General features: G+C 40.8%; 1 protein-coding gene across 1 annotated transcript in view; it reads left to right on the forward strand.

The window, feature by feature from the left end:
- The window catches only part of LOC119811635 (disintegrin and metalloproteinase domain-containing protein 18-like), a 52552-nt gene that overhangs the window by 15892 nt on the left and 21136 nt on the right, over window positions 1-15524 (forward strand). Inside the window, 6 exon segments of the mRNA XM_042054927.1 lie at window positions 4554-4690; window positions 5725-5908; window positions 7156-7251; window positions 10547-10745; window positions 13093-13192; window positions 14649-14835. Of these exon segments, the coding sequence (XP_041910861.1) occupies window positions 4554-4690; window positions 5725-5908; window positions 7156-7251; window positions 10547-10745; window positions 13093-13192; window positions 14649-14835 (903 nt within the window).

Here is a 15524-nt window from a genome sequence, read left to right on the forward strand (position 1 = left end):
TCTCTTATGAGCCAAATAATGGACTAATATTAAATTGCTTTGATTACACAAGTGGCTCTTCCTAGATTTAATAATTACATCACATTGGTTTGTCCAAATTCTTTAATAAAATATGTCTGCCTTCCTCTGTGTTTGAGGAAGTCCTCTTTCTCTATGCTAGAGACATTCTGGGGAGTGTGTCTTCTTTTCTTGCCACTGCACATAGGACATGGTGCACAGCTGTGGCGTGACAGTTCTTGCTTTGTCTCCTTTGGAACATGCGCATTTCTGTTTCACATTCCACCGACTTACATCTCTAAAAATGACCGAGGAAAAAAAAGAAGCCAGGCATCATGGGAGCTGGGTGGGGGAGAAGGAATTTGATTCTTTTAAATTTTTGGTTAATTGTAGTATTTAGAATATGTATATAATATCTAATATAATAATACATGTGTATGTATATGTACACACATGCACACACCTTGGAATTTACTGGTTTCTATTAATCCCCTTGGGAACTTTTGTGAGTTGCTTGCTTGCATCGTCTATAGTAGCAGTTCTCAACCTGTGGGTCACGGCCTCTTTGGGGCAGGTTGAATGACCCTTTCACAGGGGTGGCATGTCAGATAATCCTGCATATTGGACATTTACGTTATGATTCATAACAGTAGTCTTTATTAATTATATGCACACATAAGATCATTTTACTTCATCTTTTCTCTAATTTTAGTATTCTGCTTCATTCTGCAGTGTTTCAAGGCCCTTCCTTTGGCCTCAGTCCCTCACCCAAACGCTGTTAGACCTGGTCTCCTCAGTGACGCCCTGGATTGAGAATTAGCTTACTTTTCTGCTTTTTTAAAATAATATTTTTAGTAATTCTTTGAAAATTTTGTACAGTGTTTTTTGACTACATTAACCCCCTCAACATCTCTTCCTTCCCCTTCTCTCTCCTCTTTTATATTTTTGGTTGTGAGCCTAGCCTTTAACGGTTGAGCAATCACTCCAGCCCATCTTTCTCCTCTTTTAAACCTACCCGTCCAGTTTGTGCTGGCACACTATTCCTAGGTATGGAGCTTGCTCTGTAATGTGCTATACCAGGTTTCACACCACCAAAAATGACTTTCCCTCTCTCAGCAACAATCAAATGTCAATAGCTCCTCATTTAGGAGGTGAGACCTCCCGTCCTCCATGCTGAGATTTTGTCTGGCTTGAATTTGTGCAAGATTTGTGCATGCTGTCATAATTGCTATGATTTCATATGTACATCTATCTGGCTTGTTGCATCTGGAATAGAGTTTCCTTGAAGTCATCTATCACTCCTGACTCTATATTTTTCTGCCGCCTCTTCCATATAGACCCCTGAACTTTAGGTGGAGAAGTATGATATAGATGTCCCACTTAGGGCTGAGCACTCCTGAGTCTCTTGTTCTTTGTGCACTGACCACTTGTGGCTCTCTGTCTTAACTGCCATTCACGGGAAGATGAAGTGATGAAGGCTGAGAGATGCACTGACCTATATATAGGTATAACAATAAATCATTAGGCATCTTGTTAATGCTGTATCCATTTAGCAGACTAATCATAGATTTTCTACTCAGGACCATGACCTATCTAGCCACAGATTCTTTTTTTTTTTTTTTTTTGGTTTTTCGAGACAGGGTTTCTCTGCAGCTTTTTTAGAGCCTGTCCTGGAACTAGCTCTTGTAGACCAGGTTGGCCTCGAACTCACAGAGATCCGCCTGCCTCTGCCTCCCGAGTGCTGGGATTAAAGGCGTGCGCCACCACCGCCCGGCTCAGATTCTTGATCTTATTGACAGTGAGTGGCAGGTATAAGTTCCACCTCATGGAGTGGCCTTCAATACAATGAAAAGGTTGTTGGTTACTCTCAAATAGTCATGCCACTACTGCGCCAGAGGGCAGATCTTGCAGCCTGGCCTTTGAATGTATCTCTCAGTGTTCACAACTGTGTGAAGCTGATGATGACTTTTCTCCTCCAGGAGTGTGCTTAGCACCTTCTAGCACTAAGCAAGCTATCCAGTAGGCATGAAGCTTCCAGTTGAGTACATGTTGTAATGACTGAATATGTGATGTCTTCAGCAGTAGTAGCTTACCATCAAGTTGTGGACAGTAACCAATAACATTGGTAATAGCCTGTATTGTTCCAGTTGTGGTGAAGAAGGAGTCTATGGTATTCCACTGGTCAACAACTCAACAAGAGATAACCCTTTCCTAGTGCTGATGGTGGGAATATATGGCATCTAGTTGGAGTGTAATTTGGCTTCCTAATCCCAGAGTTTCTGAGCATCTTCTGCTGCCTCATCAATGATTTGTAACCTGATAAACCAGCACTTTTCAGATCCCATGGTAGAAAACTGTTTTTGTCTTGTACGCAAGGGACACATGTAACCGAGGAGCATGCCTCACCCATATTGTCCGTTAGTTCTTGCGGAGTTTTAATGCAAATTAGTGCACAGCTTCACTAAATCTGTTGCTACGAGACTTTAATTGGGATGGACTGAATGCTGGAATGTAAGACAGTTGTGGAGGTTGCAGTGAAGCCCCAAGTCCCTCTCTGATGTTTTTGTCAACTAAAGCAGGTGGTGCTCATCTGCCTGGCGGGTGAGTGTTTTACTTTCATTTCCATTGCTGCAATGAAATACTCTGACAAAATGCAACTTAAGGGAGAAAGGGATTCAGTCGGCTTCCAATTCCAGGATATGGTCCATCGTATCACGTGAGTCACTGCCGCAGGATGTTAAAGCAGCCTCACTCATAGAGCAGAGAGAAGTGAATCTTACGTGTTTACTTGCTTACTTGTTCTAAGCTCTATTTCTCCACTTATGTACAGGTTAAGACCCTCCTGCCTGGGGAATGGCGCTGCCCACAGTAGGCTGGGTCTCCCCACATCAGTTATCTTAAGTAAGATGGCCCACCACAGGCATGCCCACAGACCAGCCAACGTGGACAATCTCTCATTGAGACACTTTCCAGGTGCTTCTAGATTGTGGCGAGTTGACAAAATTAACACCATAGTCAGGCTTTTTGCTTCTCTCGCTTAAAGTTCCTATAATGATCTCACCTGTACTGTGTGCCTTATAGTATGAGAGAAAGTCTAGCTCAGAGGTTAACAGGTTACAAGAGCTCAGTGTGACCACCATTGCAACTCGAGTCACCTGTGTGCCAATGAATCTTTATTCATGAATAGTCATATTTGAATGGCATATAGTTTTCATGTACTGAAAGATGTTTTTCTCTTGAAATTTTAAGGTATTTTAAAATATAAAAACTGTTCTTAGTTGTAACGTCCATGAAAGCAGGCAGCGGCTGGATTTGGTCTGATTTGTTTGCCAACCGTGTAATAGTCCAGTCAGGTCTCATGCTCAGAAAGCATAATCAAAATAGGAAGTGGTTCTCTGGCAGGGGACAGTTTAGAAAAGACTTTGCTCTTCTACACTGACATTTACCAGAGGAACAAATAGATATGGATACTGAGTCCTCAAAACTATGAATAATAAAACAGGTGGGATATACACTAAAATCAACATGCTTCCTGGGCTGGCTGAGGGTCCGTGTTGATTTACAGTCTGCTTCTCAATGGCTGTCTTCATCTGAGATTGGAACTGGAGTGATTGATCAACGGAGCTTGAGATTCCAAGTTTTCCCTCTCTGTCTACTTGGTTTTTGTATACAGTTTTTTTTTTTTCAGTTTGGGATCGGTGTACTGGTTTCATAGAAGGTTTGGACTGTTCTTTCTATGTCTATTATTCTGAATAATTTATTTGAAAGTTAGGTAAAATTCTGCGATGAATCTATCTGGCCTTGGGGTTATTTTAGATGGAGGCTTTTTATTCCTATTTCAGTCTCCATGGTAGATAATTAAGCTAGACCCCAGAGAAGGATGTGTCTTGGCACTTTTTAAATCTGCAGAAATCATACTGATTGATGGCTTTGTGACTGAAATCATTTTGAGCACTTTAACTTGAAAGGTTTTTTTAGTTTGAGGAGTCTCTTCATCTGAATAACTTTATCCAATATTTATATGTTTTATTTTGAGAGTCACTTCCTCTGAATGACTTTATTCAATAGTTTATATTAGTTAGGCAATTATAAAAGAAGACCATGACTCCCGTGTTACTGAGCATTAAGACCCCAGATTCTATATTTTACCTCAAAATCTGGTGTTCCCCAATTGGGTGTCTTCCCTATGGCGTGTTCTGGCTTTAATATTCAAATGTCAAAACTAGGATTTCAAACTTAGATATCACAAATATTAAGGAAGCATACCTATTAGGCTTTTTTCATACTCATAGAATTTTTCTGTGTTAAGTTACACGCATGTCTACAGTATGTGTAGTTTTGTGGGGGTTTTGTTACTTTATACCAATAAATGTACAAATAAAACATACAGCTAAATTAAAGTAGCCATAGATATACATAGCAAAGTAAATCATTACAAGGTATGCTCAATATAAAAAGAAGTAGAGATTAAAATTTTGTGATTGCAAAGACATTTATCACTTGCTTTTGTTTTATTATTACATAATATTTTTTCTCTTTAATCTTCTCTATTTTAGTATCCAGAAGACATAGGTTTGGAGGGATTGTCGGTAGTTATCACTCAACTGATTGGCCTTCAAATAGGATTATCATATGATGATGTCAATAATTGTTCCTGTCCCAAAGCTCCATGCATAATGCAACAGGGAGCCGTGTAAGAATTTTTATGATGAATTTTATCTTTAAATTCTTTGTTATACTTATTTATTTTATTTATGTGTATTTTGCCTGCATGTATGTCTTTATGCTATGAGCATGCTTGGTGCCCAGTAAGGACAGAAGAGGGCATCAGGTCCAGGATCCCCTAGAACAGAAATTACAGTTGTGAACTACAATGTGAATGCCAGGAATCGAACCCAGGCCCTCTGCTTAGAACTGCTGAGCCATCTCTTTAGCCCCCAGTTGTAACTAATTTTATACATGTTCTCCAATGTTGATCTTATGATTTGATGAACATTGAAATATTTTTATTAATGTCTACATTATAAGTTGGAATGTTAAATTATGCTTGATAAGATAGCAAATAAAGTGTTTACATGTGTGTGTCCAACTCATTCCATGTCTATTAGGTGGAGACTGCTCATTCATTCCCGGCTGCCCAGTCCCAAAATAATCACACAGAAACTATATTAATTGCAATACTGTTTGGCCAATAGCTTAAGGATATTTCTAGCTAGCTATTGCATCTTAAATTAACCAATTTCTATTATTTTATATTTTACCACAAGGCTCATGGTTAACCATCAAGGTTCTGGAGCATCTGTCTCCTGTGGAAGCTACACGACTTCTCCCTGATTCTGCTGTCTTTCTCCCCGCATTTAGTTTAGTTTTCCTGCTTAGCTCGATTCTGCCCTGCCACAGGCCCAACGCAGCTTCTTTATTAACCAATGCTTAAAAAAACATATTCACAGCATACAGAGAGAAATACCATATCAGTGTCTGGCTGGTTTCTCCACCCTTCTTCTTCCTAGCATCTTCTGTGCCTGGAAATCCTGCCTAGCTATTGGCCACTCGTCTTTTTATTAAACCAATCACAGTGACATATCTTATTCCACAACATTTAACCTCTACTGAAGTATATATTTCTATTTGTTTCATCTTGTGGGTTCTATGATTTACTAATGGAGCATTGTCTAAACGTGTTTTAGTAGCTAAGTTTATTTATCTGAGACTATTAATTTGCTTTAGGAGTTCCAGTGGGGTGAAGACTTTTAGCAACTGTAGCATGCATGACTACAAGCACTACGCTTCAACATTTATTGAGCGATGTCTCGGTAACCTTTCGAATGTGCAAGAGTTACAACAGAGTCAGCCCGTGTGTGGTGATGGAATTGTGGGAGCTAATGAGGAGTGTGACTGTGGCAACGACACGGTGAGGACTAGACATTCAAGTCTGGCCACAGTTGTTCTAATCCAAGGAGCACAGAGCATGTTGTCATAGTACATGCTGGGCGTATCATGGCATCTTTAGCGTAAAATTGATATGTGAGAATGAAGATAAATCAATTGCTTTCCCACATCTCTTTTGTAGGACATGGTTCTGTGTAGCCCTGTATGACCTTGAACTGGCCTGCAGGTTGAGACTTCTGATTCCATCTGGGCTTAACTGCCCGTCATGCCAACTGTATCTACTGCTGCTCCCAATGATCAAACCTAGTCTATAAACAAAATCTACAACTGATACTTTCAATGTCTTGTGACCTCCTGAGATGGCTCTACTCTGAAGTTTATAGACCTTCCTTACTGGTCCCCTATCTCATGTGTAGTCAGAACCATCCATAGAGTAAAGGCCAATCAGAAAGACCTGAAATTTCCAGGATAGAAAACAAGAGAGACTGATATGCCTTAGATGGAGAAATCAAGAGATGTGGGGGTCATTTTAACCATGTGAAATGAATAACAACAGTATCACAGAAGCATTGCCAACAACCATGGCACCAGAAGCCTCCAACGCCGTCTTAATATACAACTCCATATTCTGTTACTTTGTGAGCAAACGGAGATGTCTTATGTCATAGGCAGGCCACTGCCAACACTCTTAATGGGAAAAGTGTCCCATGAATAGATACTTAATGTGCCTTGGTTTCCTTCCTAAAGTTTAGCTTCATTCTCAATAGAAATGTGTAGCAAAGAAATCATTAATGAGAGTACTGAAGAAAGTTTGTGTTTCTCCTGGAAAGTCACACTCCCCCACGACCCCAATGCATCCATCTTAGTAAATTCTGAGTCAGTTACCAAAATTTTCATGTTAGAGATCAACAACTGATTTAAATGCGATTTCCTTAGTGCTCTCAGTCACACATACTTTCGGTAATTCTAGAAATGATAAAAGCTGAGGGGAGTGAAGCTTCATTGAATGTAATTAGGAGCACAACATGCGAATTAAAGTTGAGATAAAAGCAAAAGTTACTAAGTTGTGGGTGGTGGTGCTTTCCTAAAATCCCAGAGCCTGGGAGGTGGGGGCTGGAAAGTGAGGGGGGTCACTGGCACCCTCCACTGCACAGTAGAGCAATCTTGGCTACATGATAGCCTGTCTCAGAAAGGAGGAGTAGAATGGGAGAAGGAAGGAGAGCTGGGGCATCTGTCCTAACTGGAATCCTCTTTCTTCCGAAAGTGCAGGAATGCCAGTTTAAAGAGTGCTGCAACTCTGAAACGTGCAGGCTGAAAGCCTCTGCCAAGTGTGGCTCTGGGCGCTGCTGCACGCCAAGCTGTGAGGTGAGTGGCTAGTACTTAGCAAAGGGAAGTTGAGCCGCAGTAATGCAAGACGAGATTAACTAAAACCACGTGGAACGATCCAGAGAATGTGGGCTCTAGAGATTCCATGATAAACTACCACGAGCTTGAGAGAAGACATCCCAGACTGGTGCTTCCGAGTCTGTGGTATAGGAACCACAGAGCTGATCATCTTCTAGATGCTCAAATGGGATAAACGATGTACACAACATCATGGAGCGTGTCAATAGTCAGATAACTCACAAAGTCAGATAAATGATGGCTGATGGAAATTATAGTGGACACAGCAGACAAAACAAACACAGTGCAAAGCACTCACAGGGTGGTAAGTAAAAGGCACATGGAGATCAGCCAGGATTGGTTCTGGCATTGCAACGATTACCTTTTAATTAATTTTTGTTGCAGGCGTGTGTGTGTGTGTGTGTGTGTGTGTGTGTGTGTGTGTGTAGAGGATAACTTGCAGTCATACTCTCTTCCATGCAGGTTCTGGGGATTGAACTCAGGTTTCAGGCTTGATACCAGACACCTTTAGCCACTGAGCCATCTCACCAGCCCTGGTTGCATGCATTTTTTATTATTATACAAACGCACATAACTTGTGGCATAAAACTGCAGCCGCAACAGCAAACACTACTCCCCTAACACAATGTGTGGTGGGTGAAGAGAGGAAGCTCCATGATGGAATTACTTCAGGATCCCCATTCTTGCAAATCAACAATATATATAAAAAAAATGCATTTGTTCCTTCCCCCCAATTGTTCTCAGCTTCCTGTGGTGCTGAAGTTTGAACCTGGGGCCTTGTACATTATCTCAGGCCTTGGGTCTTTAGGCTGACTTTAGAGTTGAAATCCTCCAGCTCATCCTCCCCAAGTTCAGGATTATAGGCTTGCTTCATTATCTAGCTCACTTTTTCTATCTAATATTAATTTAATATAGTAAAGCTTGGTTAATGAGAGTTTCTAAGTGTTAGCACAATCAACAGCATAGCAGCATCTCCTGAAGGGTGGAGTGGTTCCACAGCCTCCCAAAGTCAGTTCACAGAGAGTCTTCCCACAGTCTGCCCCGAGTCTGTCCACAGTCCCTATCACTCACCAAGTTTTCCCTACTTCTTATCATTTTGCTCTCACAGAAACATCACACGTGACCCGTTTGTGATAACATCACAACTGAGCATCTTGGATAATGCACATAGGATCCTGTTTTCACGGCGGTTGATCAGTCCATCACTCCTCTGCTGATGAGTAGTGTGAAAGTCTCACAATGGCACGCCCCAAGGTTATTAGTACAGTCCCTGGTCCAGGGTCACCACGATATATTCATAAGCAGATTTAGGACACGCCCACAGGTTATTAGTACAGTCCCTGGTCAGGGTCACACGATATATTCATAAGCAGTATTTAGGACACGCCCACCAGGTCTATCCAGTACATTCCCCGGTGCAGGGTCATGTGACATATTCATAGCAGTCAGTATTAGAAGCAGCAACTCATTTTCAGCTAGTTACTTGTCATGGGACCCTGCTGAATCCTCAGCACGTGGACTTGAAACTTTTTAGAAAATGGAAGGATGATTTTTCCCAAAGAAAATGTTCTACTCTGAGTTCCAACATATGATACTTAAGTTGCTTGTAAATTAAACACAAAGTAAAATCATTAATTTACATCTTTCTTTTACCCCTTTACATTTAGACTTCTTAGCTATTATTCTATTAGTTGCCCAGACTTTAATAATCTTTGATTAATTGCATAATACCTTCTCATAATAAATCTCTTTTACATAGTGAACAAATCTATATCCCCCCTTCTCTCTTTTCAGGGTAGATTCAATAATCTACCCTTTCATTCTGCCATATCTATACAGATACTGCATAAAATACTCCTGTAGTCATCAGTGCTGTTGCCACCTTCGTATCCTTTAGTTCACATACCAGGAGAAAGAAGATAACACCATGTGCTCCATTTTCTACTCTGTTCATTTCCCTTTGCAAAATATCTGTGGATTATCATATTTCTTATATTTTAATTGCACTTCCCTTATTTAATGGTTTGTTTCTTTATTCTGTTAAAGATTAAACTCAGATCTGTGTTCATACTAGGCATATGTATGCTAGGCAAATACCAAACCACACCCCTGCCCTGTGTGCATGCTAGGCAAGTGCTCTATCACTGAGCCATACCCCTGTCCTCATGCCACATTTCTCATACCTGAAAGCTTCCCTTGACTATTTCATATCGTCTGGGTCTACCGAGAGTGGGTTCTCTCAGCTACTGTTTGCCTAGGAAAGGCTTTATTTCCCATTAGTTTTTAAAAATTATTTTGAGTGTGTATGAATTGTCATGTGTACACCACAGCATAAGTGGAAGTTAGGGAGCTAATTGTAAGAGCCAGTTCTCTGTTTCCACCATGAGGTCTCCAGGTATTGGGCCCCTGTCCTCATCCTGTTTGGCAGCAGACACGTTTGTCCACTGAAGTGTCCTGCTGGTCCTCTCAATCATCTTGATGTATAGCTCCAGGGTATGGAATTCTAACTTGTGACTTTTCTCTTTCATTTCCTTAAAGATACTACTTTATTTATTAATTATCTTTTCATTATTAAACATTAGTTCAATTACAGGTGCTTATAGTGTGTGTGTGTGTGTGTGTGTGTGTGTGTGTGTGTGTGTGTATCTGTGTTTTCAATACATAGGATAGTTCAACATTTGGACAGTATAAATTTTGTTATGGATGGCAACAGATGAGAAACGTGTTCAAACCAGCCATAAAATGCATCTGAACTATGCAGAGAGACCCCTTTGTTCTTGGAATAATAACGGGTTAGTGGTGAGATGTGTTGATTGTGCAGTATTCTAAGCACATGTTCCATTAAATGAGAATGTCATCTTCATTACAAATTTGCAAAAATTAAAGGGATGCATTGTCTCTCCCACACGAATAAGCTAGTAAGAGTCAAAGCTGAACCTGGCTTCCGGGTCTTGCCAACATCAGAGGTGGAACCAATTGTTCTGTGCTCCTCAATCCGCATGCTGCTCATGTCAAAGTTCACAAGGCTGTGGGTGGCTCCCTACCTGCTGTCTGTGGGGATCTGTGTCTATCACAAAGACAGTTGCCCTTCTCTGGGCTTCCCAGGGGATAGTTACCTGGTTTTCCCTTTCTAGAATTCTTAGTCTGGGGAGGTGTCAGTCCCTCGGCCACAACCAGACATGTTTAGCTGACTCCTTTGACCAATAATTATAGGCTCATTTGCAGCTCCTGATCTTTTTTTTTCTCCTGTCCCTAGCTGTCACCAGCAGGCACTCCCTGTAGGAAGGCTGTTGACCCAGAGTGTGACTTCACAGAATATTGCAATGGATCCTCTAACCACTGTGTTCCTGACACCTTTGCGCTGAACGGCCATTTGTGCAGGCTGGGATCTGCGTACTGTTACAACGGACAGTGCCAAGCTCTCCATGACCAGTGTGTCAGTTTATTTGGAAAAGGTACTGCTTTCTTTGTATTTGTGCTGCACTTGGACTGCTCCGTAGAGTATATATCATACGCCATAGGGCCTCAACGAGGAAGAGCCTGGGTCACAGTTTTAAGGAGGGCTAAACTGAAATTAAAGAAAAAAATTAAAAGCGTGATTGAAATTTTCCAAGAAAAAATGCCATGTAGGTTTCGTTTGAAAAAAGTATATTGCCCATTTCTCTGTTATATTAAAATATGAATAGCAAATAAGAAGATAATGATGCCTTAATTTTCTATTATATACCACATTCATAATCCAGTATTGAAAACAAGAACCTTACAAAGATGAGAGTGAACGCCCATCCACATGTAACCTCCTTTCTGACCAAGGAATGGCCAATGCAATAGCAGCCACAGGCTATCTGGCCAGAAACTCTTGCTTCTGATTTGTGACAATTTTGTTTGTTTGAGACAGTTCTTATTATATAGTCCAGGCTGACTTTTGAACTCACTATCCTCCTGTCTTGACCTTATTCATATTTTTTTCAAATAACATTTTAGAGAAATCCAGATAAGACTCCTGCATGCCTGCTGCTGTTTTTAGTGTACCCCAATATGATTATATTTGTGTCAGTGATTAAAAAATTCGAATACATAACAGATTTACAATGACAATGTTAGACACCAGATCAATGGGTTTGGGAAATAACAGGAAATACACTTCAGGATGAGCAGAGAGCCTCATGACATGTCGGCTATGACTGGACTTGAAGGTCGGCGGAGAACAGTTAGGATGGGACAGAGTTCCTGTCTGGGATAACACGACTGGGCTTTAAAGGAAAAGATTGGCTTCCAATTAAACATGGAGAGGAACTTCATTAAGACAGAGCTTCTTAAAGAAGAAGAAGTAAGAAAAATCTGCCACAGTCAACATGAAGGGTGGCCCTGACTATGGGGAGGGAGCCTTCAGAAAAATACTCCAGATAGAGTGGGTATGGGTATATTCATAAGTCATTAGGAATCTAGGTAATGTTGTGAGAATAATAGACTCTCCCCTAGGCAATATGACCTGTCTAGCCACATGTTCTTATCCCAAATTACAGTACCAGCTATATGTTCCAGCTTACAGGATTGGCCTTACATCTGAACAGAAAGTGATTGGTTACTCCCAAGACATTTGTACCACTTGTGTACCAGTATACATGTCTTGCCAGGCCTTTGTAATTGTAGTGTACAAGATCACAGATGGATAAGTAGGATAACGACTTTTTTGTTCTGGTAACATGCATGTCGTGTACTAGCACCGTTAAAGCTAGCCAGTAAGGTAGCATCTTCAGCTACAGGATCCTCCTGTTAAGTCCTGGAAAGTAGCCAAGAGCAATGGCCATAATCTATAATGTTTGGGGAGCTATAGGACCTCACTAAGAGGCAAGCTGTCCCTGACACTGGACTTGTTACCTTATAAAAACTAGCTGGAGCTAAGTTGCCTTATTTTAAGTTAACTCCATTTAAACTCTTTCTAAATGTAATTTTTAAATAACCTCATACACGAGCACTATATTTACATAATTTCCATACTCCCTTGCTCCTCCAACTCCTCACATGTCCCCCCATCTCTCAAGTTCATGACCTCTTCTTTATTGTTTCAAACATATTCACATATGTAGTATAAGTACAGCCAATTGAGCCCATTTGGTGTTGCGCCTATGCGCATGTGTTTAAGATTACTTGGGATTGAGTAACATTACCTGAGAGCTTGACACAGGAAAAACTGGTTTTCCCTCTTTCATCAGCCATTGATTGCCTGTACGTCTTCCTCTAGGGAGAGAGCCTTCTAATCACTCTTATAATTGTTCAGGCCTGTTTGGGTTATTTATCTGATTACCAGTTTAGAGGATTGAATATTATAGGCATGTATACACATAAATAAAATAATCAAAAAATCAAAAGCAAGGTGGATTGTGCCTGAGGAGCAATACATAATCTTTCACTCTGATCTCTACATATAGAGACATGTACACACACAGGCACAATGCACATACACAGGCACACACAAAATACATATTTTTAGAAAAAAATTAAGGAGGCAAAGATGGACATGCATCTAATGCTAACCTTCAGGAGGCTGAGGCAGGAGATTTTCAAGGCCAAGACCAGCCTGAGATGTATAGTACACCTTGTTTCAAAACAACAAAGAAATACGTAAATACATCAATGTAACTACTAGCACTAGTGTTGTGTTATGACATTGGCAGGTTGCCCATGAAAAGCAAGCAAAGCATAATGTCTATATTGAAAGGACAGTTTATTAGTCCGTGACTAAAGAGCACGTAATCTGCATTAAGGATAATAACCTAAAGGACGTGTTTCCCATTTTAGGTTCTCAAGGCGCCTCCTATGCCTGTTTTGAAAAAGTTAATTCACCACGAGAAAAGCTGGCAAGCTGTGGTTTTAAAAATTCATCCCCATGTGGACAAAAGTATGTATGTAAAGTGTGGTGGTTTTTCTGAGTCCCGCTGCTTGACAAGAGACAAATACTAAATCAAAACAACCGTCAAATTGTATGACAGGAAAATATTCTCATGCATGCAGGAACACACTCATGTGCGCACATGCCATGAACACCATGCACACATGTGTACGTGTGTGTAATCTCATAGAAATCCAGAGTTTTCACTTTCCTCCAGTTTCCCCCTTTACCCCCCTAAGACTTCGACTGAATGAGGAATAGCATGAAATTTATTAAGAGGAACTGCCCACTTTTCAGAAAATAGGGTGTTCTGTTCTAAATTAACTATTAAAATTGGCTCATGTTTTAAGTCTGTCTGTCATTGTAGGTATCCTAAAGCGGGTATTTTGATTTTTTTTTAACAGATGATTGTTGAGAGAAAAGAAATTTTCACCTTGTTTGTTATTTCCAAATGACTGATATGTAAAGCTACAGAACTTGTCTCAGTGGCTCGACTGGAATATTGTAACATAGTTTTTTATAGCATAAAACTGCTCCTGGATCTGTACTGGGAGTGATGGCCCTGCAGCAAGTGCTGCCAGAATTTTACTTGGGTATTGTTGTTAAAAAGTCAACAAGGGGCTGGGAAAATTCCTAGCTTCCCTATAAAGTTCTTGCCTTGAGTGGAGCCGCAGAACCCATGGGAAGAGGGCTAAGATGTGGCGGTCAACACTGTGATCTCAGTGCTGGGGGAGAGAGAGAGAAGGCAGCTCTCAGGGACTTACTAGTCACCCAGCCTGACTTACTCGGTGAGCCTGAGGCCAGCGAAAAACAAAAAGTAAAGGTGACTAGCACTTTGAAGACTAACCCCATTGCTGTCTTCCGGCCTCCATGTACATGCAACACCTGCACGCATGAGCACGTATGTACACACGGTTTTGAATGACAAAGTGTATTGTGAAATTCTATGGGGTATAATAATATACATACATATTATATATATATATTATATACACACATATAATATATACATATATAATAATGGCACATAATCAAAAGATACTGAAAGGAAACGTGGTTTGCCACCACTGGGAAACTTCAGGTGACAGGTCCAGACCGGCCGAACTGTATTAAAGTCAGCCTAAGTGGCCATGGAGACCTGCACTAGAAAATAAAGTCACGTGTAGATGTGTAAACTAAGTATACACATCGCAGTTCTGCCACAGTGCTAATTAATCTGCTTGCATTTAGCCGTTTATGTTTTTAAAAATCTTATAGCATCATGAAACAGAGTTTCATGCTACTATGCCATTTTTTTTGCTACTTTTTTTCAACATTTTTTTTTTTTTACATTTTTTGCTACTGTGCCATTTTTCCGGTTTTACGACACGAGCCAAGCATTCATGCCCCTATCCACGGAATACTTAAGGAAGCTGGGGTCACTGAAAAGAAAAGTGATGAAGAATTTTGTCCTTTCCATTTCCAGGGATGTTCTCTGTGGGAAATTAGCTTGCTTTCAGCCACACAAGAATCAAAAAAGCACAGCCCGGTCCGTGGTATATTCGTACGTCCATAACAGCGTGTGCCTGTCCATGCCTCCTGGCTTATCTATGAGGTCAGACGGCAGAGATTATGCGTTTGTGGCTGATGGCACTGTGTGTGGACCCCAGATGGTAAGAGGCTGAGGCTAACGTTTCGCTGTGTAATTACCACAGCCGTGTTCCAGGACGGTGATCACAGTTTGACCCTGAAGCTTGTGTTCCTTTCTGATATGGTGTCAAATAAGCCTTAGTTAGCATGTTGCATTGCTTCTTCTCAGTCCCTATGTGAAAAAAAAATATGGGCTTGGGCTTGGTTTGTTTGCTTGCTTGTTTTGAGACTGGCTTTCTCTGTGTAGTCCTGGCTGTCCTGCAACTCACTCTGCAGACCAAACTGACTTTGAACTCAGATATCGGCCTGCTTCTATCTCCCGAGTGCTGGGATTAAAGGCGTGCTCCACCACTGCCCTGCTAAAAAGTACATGGTTTTGACATAAGTCTACTAACCACCAAGTGCTATTATTTTTAGACCTAATAATTTCCAGTAGTAAAATCTGAGTTTTCACTTCACCTCGCTTCGCTGCAAGCCATATCCATATTGAATAAATCATGTGCTTATTGTATCTGATCAGATCAGAGCGTAAGTGTGAACAGTTGGAAGAGCCGAAGCTGACCTAGGAAAGCATGGCTAGTGGCTATTGTACAGAGACAGTTTCTTAAGTGTTTGCATAGCTGTGCGTGCAAATGTACACGTGCACAAATCACACTCACGTAGTCATTATACAAAGACAGAACTAAAGTTCAGACTTTATCTAGGGGATGAG

Source organism: Arvicola amphibius, chromosome 4, assembly GCF_903992535.2.
Source record: "Arvicola amphibius chromosome 4, mArvAmp1.2, whole genome shotgun sequence".
NCBI lineage: Eukaryota > Metazoa > Chordata > Mammalia > Rodentia > Cricetidae > Arvicola > Arvicola amphibius.